This window comes from Dama dama, chromosome 11 (assembly GCF_033118175.1).
Source record: "Dama dama isolate Ldn47 chromosome 11, ASM3311817v1, whole genome shotgun sequence".
NCBI classification, from domain to species: Eukaryota; Metazoa; Chordata; class Mammalia; order Artiodactyla; family Cervidae; genus Dama; species Dama dama.
This window is the reverse complement of record NC_083691.1, coordinates 8,294,574-8,308,477: the sequence shown is the minus strand read 5'-3', so window position 1 is coordinate 8,308,477 and position 13,904 is coordinate 8,294,574. Positions and strand designations below refer to the sequence as shown.

General features: G+C 54.1%; 1 protein-coding gene across 2 annotated transcripts in view; it reads right to left on the bottom strand.

The window, feature by feature from the left end:
• Window positions 1–494: 494 nt before the first annotated feature.
• The window catches only part of ENG (endoglin), a 31,518-nt gene continuing 18,108 nt past the window's right edge, over window positions 495–13,904 (bottom strand). The window contains exons 3-15 of one of the 2 annotated variants that reach the window (XM_061154589.1): window positions 12,962–13,102; window positions 9,634–9,796; window positions 8,560–8,722; window positions 8,130–8,259; window positions 7,504–7,678; window positions 7,121–7,263; window positions 5,195–5,332; window positions 4,930–4,968; window positions 4,216–4,332; window positions 3,633–3,884; window positions 2,511–2,583; window positions 1,403–1,504; window positions 495–1,277 (exon numbers count right to left, since the gene is read on the bottom strand). In XM_061154589.1, coding sequence (XP_061010572.1) covers window positions 1,153–1,277; window positions 1,403–1,504; window positions 2,511–2,583; window positions 3,633–3,884; window positions 4,216–4,332; window positions 4,930–4,968; window positions 5,195–5,332; window positions 7,121–7,263; window positions 7,504–7,678; window positions 8,130–8,259; window positions 8,560–8,722; window positions 9,634–9,796; window positions 12,962–13,102 — 1,761 coding nt within the window. In that variant the 3' untranslated portion in view covers window positions 495–1,152. The remainder of the gene's footprint in view (window positions 1,278–1,402; window positions 1,505–2,510; window positions 2,584–3,632; window positions 3,885–4,215; window positions 4,333–4,929; window positions 4,969–5,194; window positions 5,333–7,120; window positions 7,264–7,503; window positions 7,679–8,129; window positions 8,260–8,559; window positions 8,723–9,633; window positions 9,797–12,961; window positions 13,103–13,904) is intronic. The other variant, XM_061154591.1, reaches the window with a different exon arrangement.

Sequence of the window (13,904 nt, the reverse complement as noted above, 5' to 3'; positions counted from 1 at the left end):
AAGGAATGGTTACCCACTCCAGTATTCTTGCCTGGAGAATCCAATGGACAGAGGAGCCTGGTAGGCTACAGTCCATGGAGTTGCTTGGAGTCAGACATGACCAAGCAACTAACACAACAAACATTTGACTGACTTGACCTCTAGCTCCCTCAGCAGACAATAGGGGGATGAGGACTATGGCTGGTCCAAGAACTGGCCTGCGTAGGAGACCAGGTTGTGTGGACTGGACAAGTCTCTCCCTCCTTCCCTCTGAGCCTCAGGCGGCCTGTCTGTGAAATGAAAAGGATGAATTGATGTCCCTTGACCACACGGTAAGCACAGGGACCTTGTGATCACAAATTCTGACACCCATTTCACAGATAAGAGAACGGTGGCTGCCGTAAAGAAGCCGCAAGACCTGTCCACAGTCACACAGCCCAGAAGTGGGATTTGAACCTAGAACAGTCAGCCCTCTCCCTGGTGTAGGTGCCCCTCCCCTTCCAGCCCAGCCCAGCTCTGGTTTCATGGTCTGATTTATTGGTGATAAGTATACAGGGGAGGACCCAGGACAGACTGCCTGGGGGGTGGGCGTGGGGCGGTGTCTCTGTGTGACAGCTGCAGGGAGGAGCGAGGCTCCCCCACGCCACTCCCAGGCTGGGCACCCCTCGGCTTCTGTTTCCCCGCCAGAGTCGTGCCGGTTCCGACTCGGAGGCGCTGGCAGCAGGTGCAGGTGGCTCTGTGCTGGCTTGGTTTCCACAGAGGAGGTGCCATCAGCCTGGGTGGGCTGGACTGAGTCCTGGAGTTCTCACCTCCTGCCCAGCCCAGGTCACCGAGTGCTGGATCCAGGTTACAATGACAGGGACTTTCTTGGGTGTTTACAGCAATGTGGACATACAGGGCAGTGGACTCTCACTCTGCGGTCCTGGGCAGCCGCACCCCAGGCCCTCTGGGATGGAAGGTTCGTTGGGGTGGGGTGGGGGGACCCCAAGGCGTTCCGAGCTGGTGCTCCCACTGGTGGCAGGCCTCTGGGAGGGAGGCAGCAGGGGCGGGTGCAGAGGGCAGGGTTCATCCTTGGTCAAGTGGAGGGGCTGGGGTCCCGGGATAAGTCCACGGCCAGTGGTTCCCAGCTGGTGGCTGCTCAGTCTCTCCTGCTGGGCGGGGGCTGGCTGGGCACTACGCCATGCTGCTGGTGGAGCAGGGGGTGCTCTGGGTGCTCCCGATGCTGTGGTTGGTGCTACTGCTCTCCGAGGAGGCCGGGGCAGCCACCGCCACCACGGGCTCCCGCTTGCCGGGGTGACCTGGGGGCAGGGGTGGAGGTCAGGGCCCCGGCCAGGGCTCCCCACTGCCCCAGAGACTGCGTGGGCTCCCCCAGGTGGTGATGGAGGGGACCTGAGCACTCACTGTGGGGGCCTGGGATACTCACGCGTGTGCGAGTAGATGTACCAGAGCGCGGCGGTGAGCAGGGCCCCGATGAGGAAGGCGCCAAAGGTGATGCCCAGCACGGCAGGCAGGACGAGGCCTTTGTCTGCACCACCAAGGACAGGATGGCTGCGATCAGCACTGCCATCTTCTCCCTGCACCTCCCATCCCCACTCCCCGCCCTGTTGTGCTGGCCAGGAGTGCAGCTTTTGGTGCCAGTCTCAGCTCAGCCACTGACACTGACTTCTCTGAACCCATTTCCTCATTTAGCCAATGGGCTCATCACACCCACACGTGGCATGAAGCTGTGTTGCTAAGAGCATCCCCCCAAAAGGGACCAGCCAGGCCTTTGGGGCCATGCCTTTGCCTCCCGAGGCTGGTAGAGATACATTTTTAGGGAGGCTGGATGGTATAATCTGAGCAAAGTATGAGTGGGGCCTGAGAGTCCAGAGTCCCGCTGTATGACCTTAGGTCAGTCCCTACCCCTCTCTGAGCCCGCTACCAAAGTAGAAGCCAGAGCACCCCTGAGGGCCCTTCAGCTCTCTTCTTGGGTTTTCCCAAGCTTCACTCTTTCTGCACTCCTGATGCTTGTCTGACTATGGGCCAGGCACCCTGCCCGTAGCCCTCTGAATTTCCATCCCTGCAGTGGGGTCATTAACCTGCCCTCTTGATTGTAGGCTGGGCGTAGGGCCTCCATCCAGGCCCAGGTGGGATGGCCAAGGGGCCAATGCTTCTCCCACCTGCATTCAGCGTCAGGGACTCTTCTGCCCAGGGGGGACCTGGGCCCAGGGGGGAACTAAGACAGGCTGGGGGAGCTGGGCTGAGGGGCATCCTCCACACTAGGGGTCTTATGGAAGGAGAGGCCAGCGCTGCCTCCAAGTCCTGTCCAGTCCCGATTCCAGGAGGCTCCATCCCCCAGCAAGGTCAGCTGGCCACCCTGGGGATCAAGAAGAGCCGAAGGCCTGGGATGCGGTCCCATGGGGTGGTCACAAGCAAATGCTCTCCACGTGGAAGACTCTAGCTGTGGCCCCTGCTCTCTGGGGTCCTCTGAGCACCCATTGTGCCCCACTCTGACTTCAGTCCCTGGAACCCAGGGGAGACTTAGAACTCACCAGGCAGGCCAGCACTGACGATGTTCAGGCGCATAGAGACAGTCTTTTGGACTTCCTGGAGGAAGAAGAGAGCCTGGGGTGTGGCACAGCCTTTGAGAGGCAGCTCTAGGCTTCCTCCCTGTCTCTGTGACCCTGGCCTGCCACAGCCCACCCTGGGGCCTTGACTCTGAGCCCCATCTGCACCACCTTCTGGCTGGGGGCCTCTGGGCAAATGCTGGCAGATCTGTGCTGTGGAAGGGTGGCAGCCAGCCAATCCTTGGCTGCTCCTGGTGTGTTTCCTGTGAGTTCCTGAAAGGTTCCCAACTCCCATGAGGATTATGGAAGCACCGCAACCATTATCCTTGTGAATGCTCAGAAGCCCGGGCTCACCGTGGCCTGGGGAGAGCCCACTCAGGAGTGGTCCCAGAGGCTTCTCCAGCTTCATACAACTAGAGAAGCTTCTCATCCTGCAGACCCTTTTGTGTGCCAGGGCTTGGGGATGACTGTGTGTGTGTGAGTGTGTGTGTGTGTGTGTGTGTGTCCAGGGCCCAGTGTTTAAGAAGTGGTATACACTGGATGGTGAAGTGTTGTGACAAGTAAGTGCAGAAAATCAGAATTTTGTGTCCTTTGTACTAACCCTCTTCCCTGAGGCCTACTGTTTGTTGAGATTACCATGGTGATCATACTATATGGATAAGATGGGTGGGTGGATGGATTCCTGGGTGGATGGATTGATGGATGATAGCTGGGTACGATTGTAGAAGGTTGGATGGATGACTGGGCTGGTGGAAGGACTCTGGATGAATGACTGGGTGGGATGGTGAGAAGCATCAACTGATAAATGATGACTGAATGGGATGGTGGGAAGACAGATAGATGGGTGAAATAATGGATGGATAGATGGATGGACAGATGGATAGTGGTTGCAGCTGCATATCCAACCAATGTCCCAAGACATACCACAGCCATCCAAAGGTTGTCGGGTGGCAGAAAGAGTGCCCTTGGTACCCAGAGGCCACGTGTCTGCCTGTGGCTGTCTTTTGCCCACTGGTCCCACATCCTCCTGGTCTATCACATCCCTTCCTGGAAACTCCAGACCCAGAAGCCACCCTTGAAGCTGGGCTGGGCCCAGCTCCCACTCACCAGGGACCGAATCCCGGGATGCATGGTCACAGAGCAGCTGAGGATGCCAGTCGTGGGCATGGGCACCATGTAGCCGCGGAGGAGGAAGCTGAAGCGTATGTCACCACTAGGGCTCGGGGACAGCAGGCTCACGCAGCTGCTCTTGGCTTCCTGGCCCTGAATGAGTTCCACGATTTCTATGTCGGGACCCAGGTTCAGTTGGCAGCTCTCCAGCTGGATCTTGAGCTCAGGGATGGATGGGGACACGCTCACCTGCACAAGTAGGTAAGGGGGCCGAGGCCCAGTCAGTTACTTGTAACTCTCCACCTTACCTGTTCTCCCGAAATAAGCTAGATTCATTCTAGAATTCCTGCTCGGGAACTTTGATGGTGGAAGGACAGTTACTGGCCTGCCTGGAGCAAAGGAGGAGGAGGTGACATTCCAACCACTGTTTGAGCTCTGCCTCCTCGCCCACTACCCCCACCCCACAACCCTGCACCAGGGTCACCCCCTCCTCCCCCTGGGACGTCAAGTTCCACTGGGAAGAAAGAAAAGCTCTGAAAAATCCCAAGGGGCAGCAGGCCTGAGCAGTTAAGTCCAGTACCTGCACAAAGCCCTGCTGGCCCAGCTCGATGGTGTTGGAGGCTTGGAGGAAGTGCGGGCTGAGGTAGAGGCCCAGCTGGAGGGAGAGGTTGTCCGTGATGATGCACTGCACCTTTCTCTGTGGGGATGGGAGGGAGGCTTGGTGGGTCTGGGAGGCACCCAGTGAGAAAGCTAAGGGGTGGGAGCAGGAGTCATGGTCCAGAGTTGTTGCCTGACCCTCTTCCTCACCTTCCCCACCACAACTGATATTTATCAAGAACTTGCTCTCAGGAATTCCCTGGTGATCCAATGGTTAGGATTCTGTGCTTTCACTGCTGAAGGCCTGTTGTCTGATCTCAGTCGGGGAACTAAGATCCCACAAGCTGCAGAGCCAGAAAAAGAACTTGCTCCGCACAAAACTGACCCATGTGCTTTCCATGTCTCCTCTTGGTGATGGGTCATCCCATAGCAGGTTCCTTTCTTATAACTCCTATTAACAGGACCTTTGGGCCCAGAGAGCTTCTGTGATTTGCCCAAGGCCACACAGCCAATACGTGCTTGAAACCTCTGACCTGAGAGGCTGAGAACATGACCCTGAACAGTACTGCCCCTACTGCACAGAAGGGGAGACTAGGGCACACTGGAGACACATTGGCTTCCCAGGATCAGGGTTTGAGTCTCCTGAGGCCTGCTCCCCCTGGACCACATGGGTTAGCACGTTGACCGTCCATCTCACCCGCTGCGGTGATGAGCTTGACAGGAGCCTGATGACCACCTGCAGGAAGAGAGCCAAAGAGCTGGTCAAAGCCCGAGAGAAGCCCAGAGGGTATCCCACCCAAGCCACCCATTTTTTTGGATGGGGAAACTGAGTCAACCAATGGCGAAGCTTGTCTTGTCTTCCTACTGAGCACCACACCCACTCTCCCCAAAGCCTCTCTGCCTGGAAGATCCAGGAGGTGCCTGGAAGGGGCACCATTCCTTTTTCCCACCTCAGGTCTTACCTCGTTACTGACCACATTTTCCACCACTTCCATGCCACAGCTGGAGTAGCCGCTGCTCAAGACAAACTCGTCTTCTGTTTCCTCGGCTTGGCAGCTGGAGTCCCAGAAGGTCAGGCTTGTGATGGTACATAGCAGAGTCTGGGCCAGGGTTGTGGGGGGTGTGGGGGAGGCACTGTCAGGAGGCACAGGGCTCCCCAGGGCTTGTCCATCACACCCCAGCACCAAGGATTCGAGACCCAGGGGTCTCGAATCACAGCCACGCCTCTGCTCCCATCCCCATTATTGTTAGGTCTCATCATCCTACACCGTTTAAGAGTTACTACTTTTCCTGAACTTGACACACTTCTGTATCTAGCAATAATATCTGTGACATCATGAGCATATTCTAGACAAATGCATTCAGAGAAATTGTGTGGGTTTGGTTTTTTCCAAAGATCAATGGATGACAGTGTATGGCATCCAGGCCCCTTGGGACTGGATGGCAGTAATGCCAGCCATTACTGATCCCTGCACCACCTCCTCCAGCTCCCAGACATCTGCCGGGCCAAGCAGAGGCAGGTAAGAAGCAGGAGATGGGCTGCAGACAGATGGAACTTCATCTTGGCCCTGATACCACACACCCCAAAACACTTCCACATGGACATAGAGTAAAATGTCATTCTAAAATCCCTGAGAACATGCATGACTCATCAAGACACTGGCAGAGAGATTTCCTGCCTCAGAAAGACTAGAAAAAAATCACAAAGGAGAAGATGGCCAGCTAGGATAGCCCAATGTTTTCAAACATCCCCAAAATTAAGAAACACTCTGGCGAAAATTTAAAGAACGATAACAGACCAGGAGAGATTATTTCAATAAGAATGATAGACAAAGGGCCACAAATGTCTTTCTTCATGTAAAAAGCTTATAGAAATAATCAAGAAAAATACCAAAGGAGGGAGGCTCAAGAGGGAGGGAACATATGTATACTTATGGCTGATTCATGTTGTTGTACGGCAGAAATCAAAACAACGCTGTAAAGCAATTATCCTCCAATTGAAAAAAAATTTTTTTTTAAATACCAAAAAAAATACAGAGACTTTGATTATTATCAGTTACACAGTATCAAGTCCACACTCACTACTTAATGATCAAAGAAGTAAAAACTCAAACAAGAATGGAAGACAAGGTTCCACCCCCCACATCAGCAAAGTTTTTTAGACAAAAAAAACAATAATTTGGAGAGAGAGTCAAAGTGTTCTCATTAACCAGCAGTGAAAATTGGAATCATCTTTTGGAAAGCGAGTTGGCAACATGTATCAAAATTTCCAGAATGTTCCCTCATTTTTGACCCAGCAATCTCACTGATGTAGAAACCTATCTTAAGAAAACAATTCTATTTAAAGAAGAATTTCATGCACAATGACACTTCCTGCATATTTATAATATTACAGAATTGAAAACACCCAAATGTCTAAGGAGGGAGGAGGAGCTAATTATGGCATCTCAATATGATGGGATCGAATGTGTTTTTAAAGTGATATTATTAAGTACATATGAACTTGGGCTTTCCTAGTGGTTCAGAGGGTGAAGAATCTGCTTGCAATGCAGGTTCAGTCCCTGGGTCAGGAAGATCTCCTGGAGAAGGAAATGGCTACCCACTCCAGAATTCTTACCTGGAGAATTCCATGGACAGAGGAGCCTGGCGGGTTACAGTCCATGGGATCACAAAGATTCAAACACGACTGAGCACCTAACATATTGCTCCACACCAGGTGAGGTCGTCAGACCTCCTGTAATCCTCACCACCTGGTAGGAACCATTATCAAGCCCATTCTACAGGTGGAAAAACTAAGGCTTGTAGAGGAATGTGATTGGTCCTCCTGCCTGGATTAGGACAAAGGAAGGACCCATGTCAGCTGGACTGGAGGTCAGGAGCTCCCTTACCGAGATGAGATCCTTCTTGAGTACCAGAGTCATGCCATCGCTGGAGCACTTGGGCTGGATCAGGGTCAGAAGTAGCTCCTGGTTGCAGCCCTTATTGGCAGTGGTGATCTCCACCGGTGTGGGTGAGGGCTGCAGCCCACTGCCTGCAGGATAGCAGAGGGGGCCCCCGCAGACAGTTACTGTGGAGCTCACTGTGCTCTGAGGTGCTAAGCACCTCTCTAGCTAGGTACTCTCAGCATTCCTGAGATGCACATGAGGAATATGGGGCTCCCACCAGCTGCTGCAACTTTCCCAGTTCACACAGCAGCTGGGCGTAGCAACAGATCCCAGGAGAGGGCCAGGGAAGGGAGTGAGGGGGCAAGGAAAGGGAGTCAGGTGCTTACCACAGCTGTGGGTCTTCAGAGAGACATCACTGGTCAGAGGGAGCTCCACGAAGGATGCTACTACACTGGCGTTGAGCCTCTGGGCCTCCCCCAGCAGGCCTTGGGTTGTGTTTGGGAGTTGGAAACCAGGGTTGATCCTATCTGGAAAGATCTTCAAGGAGTATTCACCAGTGGTCTAATGACAGGGAGAGAGGTAGAGCAAGGAGCTACAGACACAGTCAGGGGCCACACAGCCTGGCAAGATGTGCCTGCAGGCTGGCCAGGGTTTGCCAGGCCTCAGTCAGGCTCTCTTTTGCTCCTGCTGTTTCCCCTGCCTGGACCACCTCCCCTCATCTACTGGTTCCTGTCTGTCTTTCAACTCAGCTTGGAGTTCACCTCTCCAGGAAACTTCCCTGATGCAGTGGGCTGGGTTAGGGGGCCTCTCTAAGGGATCATGGAAGGCCTCCTGGAGGAGGTGTCATCTAGGTGAAGGTCTGAAGGAAGAATAGGTAGAGCACAGAGAGCAGAAGGATCATCGTATATAAAGGCTCAGTGCTGGGGTGATCGTGCAGGAAGTTTGGGTTTTTTCTTTGAGGAGCCTTGGGAAGACCTGAACGGGGCTGTGTGGGTCTCAAAGCAAGACTCACCCAGATCTGCATGTTATGGTTGGCGTCGATTAACCAGGACACGTAGGGTGGACCCTGAAGGATGAGCACGGCGGCGTCAGTATCTCTCCAAGCACAGTTCAGCTCCAACTTCACGGTCACTGTCCGGGGCCTGGGGAGGGGGAGACGGACCCCGCCCCGCATCAGCGAGGGCGTAGTGCGGGGTGTGGGGCGGGGCGGGGTGGGGCGGGGGAGCTTGACCAGGAATTGCGGGGCCAGAACAAAATCTGGGGTCGGGTGAGCAGCCCCTGAGCTCCTAACCTAGTTGGTCCTGGGTCTGTCGGCGTGGAAATGGGCGGGGCCCAGATATAGGCAGGGGTGACAGTTCTCTAACCAGGCCGGGGCGGGGCTAAGGCTGGGACAGAAGCGGGGCTTTATAGGGGGCTGGGGCTGGCCGGGCTGGCTCCCTTACCAGGCCTCTGGGCCCGGTAGGATCCTCAGGATGTGCGCCTCCTTGTGGCCAGCCACACCTTCCAAGCGGCAGCCGCGAACCGGGGCGTAGGCTTTCCGGCTCCATTCGAGCGTGTGGCCCATGGCCTTCTGGGGTTCCAGAATGCAGAGCGGTGAGCTCGAGGCTGCGGAGATAAGCGCACCTCTGTCTCCTCCTGGAGCAGCCTAGCATCTAACACACAGGCCCACCCTCTCCCACAGTAATGGTGGGGCAGGCAGGATGGCTTCCAGATGGCGCTGGTGGTAAAAAAAAAGAACTCTCCAGCCAATGCAGGAGACCTAAGAGACAGGGGTTCGATCCCTGGGTCTGGAAGATCCCCCTGGAGAAGGAAATAGCAATCCACTCCAGTATTCTTGCCTGGAGAATCCCATGGACAGAGGAGCCTGGTGGGGGTACACTCCATGGGGTCACAAAGAATCAGACACAACAGAAGCGACTTAACACACAGGCAGGCACGATGGAGCAGCAACGAGTGGGGGCTTGGGAGGACCCGGGTTCAAATCCTCTTACGGCAGAGTGACCCAGGGCAAGTCCCTGGCCTCTGTTTCCTCATCTGTCAACACACATTTTATTTAAGGTATAAAACCATGGTATATGTTAGAGATGCAACCCAGCAACTGCCTGTACATCTTCCCCCTTTTATTTTTCTTACAGTATTTACCGTGACCTGAAATTATAGAATTTGTATACCTGTCTATTATAATCTTCCTACCACAGTGCCAGCTCCAGGAGGGTAGGATCTGGATTTGTCCCCACAGGGTCCCCAGATGCCTGGCATAGGGCTTGGCACATACTAGGGACATAATAAATAATATGAAAGTGCTATTTTTGTAGGTCAAGAGACTGACAAATGGCAGCAGTTTCACAGAGTTCAATCTAACATTTGATGACAGGGTAACCACTGTCCTAAGTGACCCTGGGCAGATCACATCCCATCTTGGTGTCTTAGTGTCCACATCCGAGGAATGAGACAGAGGAATTCAGATTCCTCCAGGGTGGAGTCCTGAACCCAGAGAGGCTGTTGGGGAGGCAGACCTTGGTCCAGACGAAGGAGGATGGTTTCTGGGTCGTTCAGCTCAGCAGCAGAGGCGATGGGACCCTTTGTAGTCGCCCAGTTGAGGAGCTGGTCCTTGGTGGTGAAGGATGGCAGCTGTGTGGTGTTGGCATCTAGGGCCTCGGGAATGACCAGTTTGGGGTCCTGGGGAGACACGTGGCAGCTCAGGACGCTTTCCCTGAGCCTGAATGCCTTCTGTCCCATGCCAGAGGTCAGGAGATAACTGGGGAAGGCAGCTAGTTGGCTGAGCAGAGAAGGCCAGGGCTGAGGAGGCTGAGGCTGGTGGAGCCGAAGTCAGCCCACAGGCCCCTAACTAGGGCCCCTCAGAGCCAGATCTGCCCCATCTCCTTTCCACACCTGGGGGGCTGGGTGGACACACATCTATGTTCATCCACCTGTTCAAACGTCACCCTCCCACTCCTCCATAAGCATCCTCATTCAGTCCCCACTTATCACGAGGCTCATGTTGGTTTCCCCGACACTCTTGTGAGGGACAGTGGCTGGCTTGGCCACCCCTGCATGGGGCTTGACACACAGTAGGCACTAAGAAATATTTGTCTGACTGTGTGCTGGGTCTTGAGACCAACAATAAAGATCCTGACATGGCACATGGCAGATGCTCCCCGCACATGGAAATGGAGAAGGGAAGATAGAAGACATGGATGAATAAATGAGTGAATGAAAGACAAACGATTGGTCCCTGCTCTGGGAGATCTAACCATCCAGAAACCAGTCATGCCTCAAGTCATTTGAAACAGCAGACGACAGAGGATATTATTCTATAAGAAACAAAAGGAGCAAGACAGGTCTCTTGAATGAACAGAGATGAGAATCTGGGTGGCTCCAGCACCTCATTGCCTCCACTGCCCATGCCTCAGCAGAGACTCTGGTGGGCTAAAGAAGGAAATAGGAAAGACTTCCTGGGGTAGAAGTCAAAGGATTCATAGGAAGCTGCTGGGGCCATGGACTCAGAGTTCCTCTTCCATCCATCTCCAAAGCCAGAGGCATTATGCTGAAGCAGCAGCCGCATGCGAGCTTCAGGCTAGATACTAAGGGGGACTGCCTGACAGTGGAAATAGGCAAGACATCAGAGAATGGTCCACTTGGAATGGAGTAGGACTTTAACAAGGGGGCAAAGTGATGAGGACCTGGGTGAGGAATCCAGTGCCCACCCCCACCCCATGGAAGGGCTGGGACAGCCGTCTAGAGCTGGAGAGTTGGGTTGGGTGGGGAGGGGGAGGACTTTTACCATCTGACCCTCAGGGTCAGCTCTGTAAAATGGGAATGTAATAGGGATTAAAGGGCGTTTGTCAAGCTCTTGGCCCTGTGTCTGGTACAGAGTCCTGCGCCCTCCCCCGGTGAGACTCTTGGTCTCTCCACAGGCGTCCAGGCTCCGGCTACTTGGGGCCAGCTCCGGAAGCTGCGGGCCGAGGTCGCGCGCGGCTCCGGCGGCCCATCCGCCCCCTCTCCCGGGCCCGTGTATTCTTAGCCCCGGGGAGGAAGGCGTGGCCGAGGCCGGAGCCGGCGGCCGCTGCGACCTTCCGGCCCGGCGGGCGAGCGGGCGCTTTTCATGTGCCCTGCGTCAGCCAGAGCCCCGCCGGGCCTAGAGCCCGGGGCTGGGCCGCCAGAGGGTCGGGGAATGGGAAGGGGGCAAAACGGGAGGTGGGGGAGAGGAGCCGTGGCCGGGCCTGGCTTGCCCGCGCTGGGACCCGCGGGGTGGGTCCCGCTGCGTCCTCCCGGTTGGCTGCGTTCGGCCTGCCCCGTCCCTCCCGTGGGGCTGGGGGGCTTTCATGCCGGCCCGCTCCGCCTGACTCTGCGCTTCCTGCCGCCAGTCGCGCACCCCCTCAGCTTCTCTCGCTGTCTAGGCCCACGTCCCAGGCAGCCCGGGACGGGGGGCCTGTCTTCAGGTCCCTTCCTCCTCTCCCGCTCCGCGAACTCTTAAGTCTTTCAGAGTCCGTCTGTTCCTCCCACAACAGGCCGGCCCTCTTTCTGTTTCCAATTTTTTTTCTGTGTCTTGTTCCCACTTGTTTTCTTTGCTCTCCCCCGAGCTCCGGCTCTCTCCCCTCTGCTTTTTCTGGCTGTAAACAACAGCTGCTTACATCTGGTGGGGGGCCACCTCCCAGGGCCTTAAACGTGGAGGAGGCAGTGCACCCGGCCCACCCTACCTCCTCCAGCCCTGAGACCCCTGGCTGTGGTCCCAGCCAGTGGACCTTCTCTCTCTCTGGTGGATGTGTCTGACATTTAAAATTTGAATTTTTTTTAAAATAACTTTTCTCCAATTTAGGCCATGTAAATTATAGCAAATCTTGCAAATTCAATACAGTGAAAAGAACAAAGCAGATCTCTGCTCCTCATCCCTCTCCCCAGCCAGAACTTCTGTTAACACATTGTTAGGTTTCTTTCTGGCCTTTTTTTGGTCTGTACTTGACTATTTTCACATTTACATCTTGTAAACTTTTTCAAAGACAGTGACAAGGTTATTTTATGGAGGAGTATCAGTGAGTCCAGTTCTCCCACTGGACAGATAGGAAAACTGAGGCTATGAGAGAGGGTTGGAGTTGGCCAATCTGCACATCAACCTGAGGGCTTCCCAGGTAGCTCAGTGGTAAGGAATCTGCATGCCAGTGCAGGAGACGCAGGTTTGATCCCTGAGTCAGGAAGGTCCCCTGGAGGAGGAAATGGCAACCCACTACAGCATTCTTGCCTGGAAAATTCCATGGACAAAGGAGCCTGGCTGGCTATAGTTCATGGGGTCGCAAAGAGTTGGACACAACTAAGTGACTGAGCATGTACGCACGCACACACATCACCTCCCGCGTTTGATTCCCACCTCTAGGTTTGGGCTCTTCCCCAGGTTCTGTTGTCCTTTGTGTTCTCTCTGGCAGGGCCCCAAGGGGTTCACCAGGAAGGGCCCTGGTGAGTAATGTCAGAATGAAAAAGAGAAGCAAGGGACCCTGGCCCACAGAGGTGGACAGCTGCTGCTAAGTCGCTTCAGTCGTGTCCGACTCTGTGTGACCCCATAGACGGCAGCCCACCAGGCTCCGCTGTCCCTGGGATTCTCCAGGCAAGAACACTGGAGTGGGTTGCCATTTCCTTCTCCAATGCATGAAAGTGAAAAGTGAAAGTGAAGTCGCTCAGTTATGTCTGACTCTTCGTGGCCCCATGGACTGCAGCCCACCAGGCTCCTCTGTCCATGGGATTTTCCAGGCAAGAGGACTGGAGTGGGTTGCCGTTGCCTTCTCTGGAGGTAGACAGCAGAGGCCTCCCAAAGCCCGTGCCTGAGGCTGCGGTAGGAGGTAACACACTCACGTAGGCCAGCTGGAGTGGGATTCCCGGTGCCTGCAATTTCAGGAAGATGGATTTGTTCACGCTGAGGATCAGCAGCACCTCTCGGGGCCGGATGCCACCTTGCTTGGATGTCTGGAGAGTCAGCTTCAGCTCTGATATGTCCTGGGATGGGGGCAAGGGGAGAGAAACATATACAGATCAGTCAGGCTGCACCGGCAGTGTGTGCCACCCAGGTCAGCAGCGTTGACTCATTTACTGTCAGCTTCCATTTCATTCTCCCTGCCCAGCTTGTCCACTCCTGTCTTCCAGAGCCTGGCACAGTGCCTGACCCTCAGGCAGGTACCCAGAAAATATTTGCTAAATGAATGAAAGATGAGTCTCAGCAAATCCAAGGAAACTTTTTTTTTTAATGATCAGAGGAAGGGATAGATTGGGAGTTTGAAATTGACATGTACACACTGCTATATTTAAAATAAAATGCCTGGGACTTCCCTGGTGGTCCAGTGGCTAAGACTCCATGCCTCCAATGCAGGAAGCCCGGGTTCAATCCCTGGTCAGGGCACTCTATCCCACATGCCGAAACTAAGAGTTCATATGGTACAACTAAGACCTGGTGCAGCCAAATAAATAAATATTTTAAAACAAATAAATGCAGTGAGCCTAAACTTTATTCAGTAGTCAGTTGAGGTTTATTAATCCATTAAACACCTGCTGTGAACCAGCCTGTTTGACTTTAGAGCATACTATGTGCCCTTTCTCTGTCCCAATGCAGCAGTGTTGAGGCATCAAACTCTGCTCCCCAATTGCAGTATTCCTATTTGCCTTACTATTTTGAAGTACTAAATACTCATGTTTTGTCGGGTAATACCATTATTTTGATATTTTATAAGAAATGTGAAGTTGAAACCATTTCAGTGTCGAGAGTTACTGACTGCATTAAAAAATTTAATTGATCATGGTATAG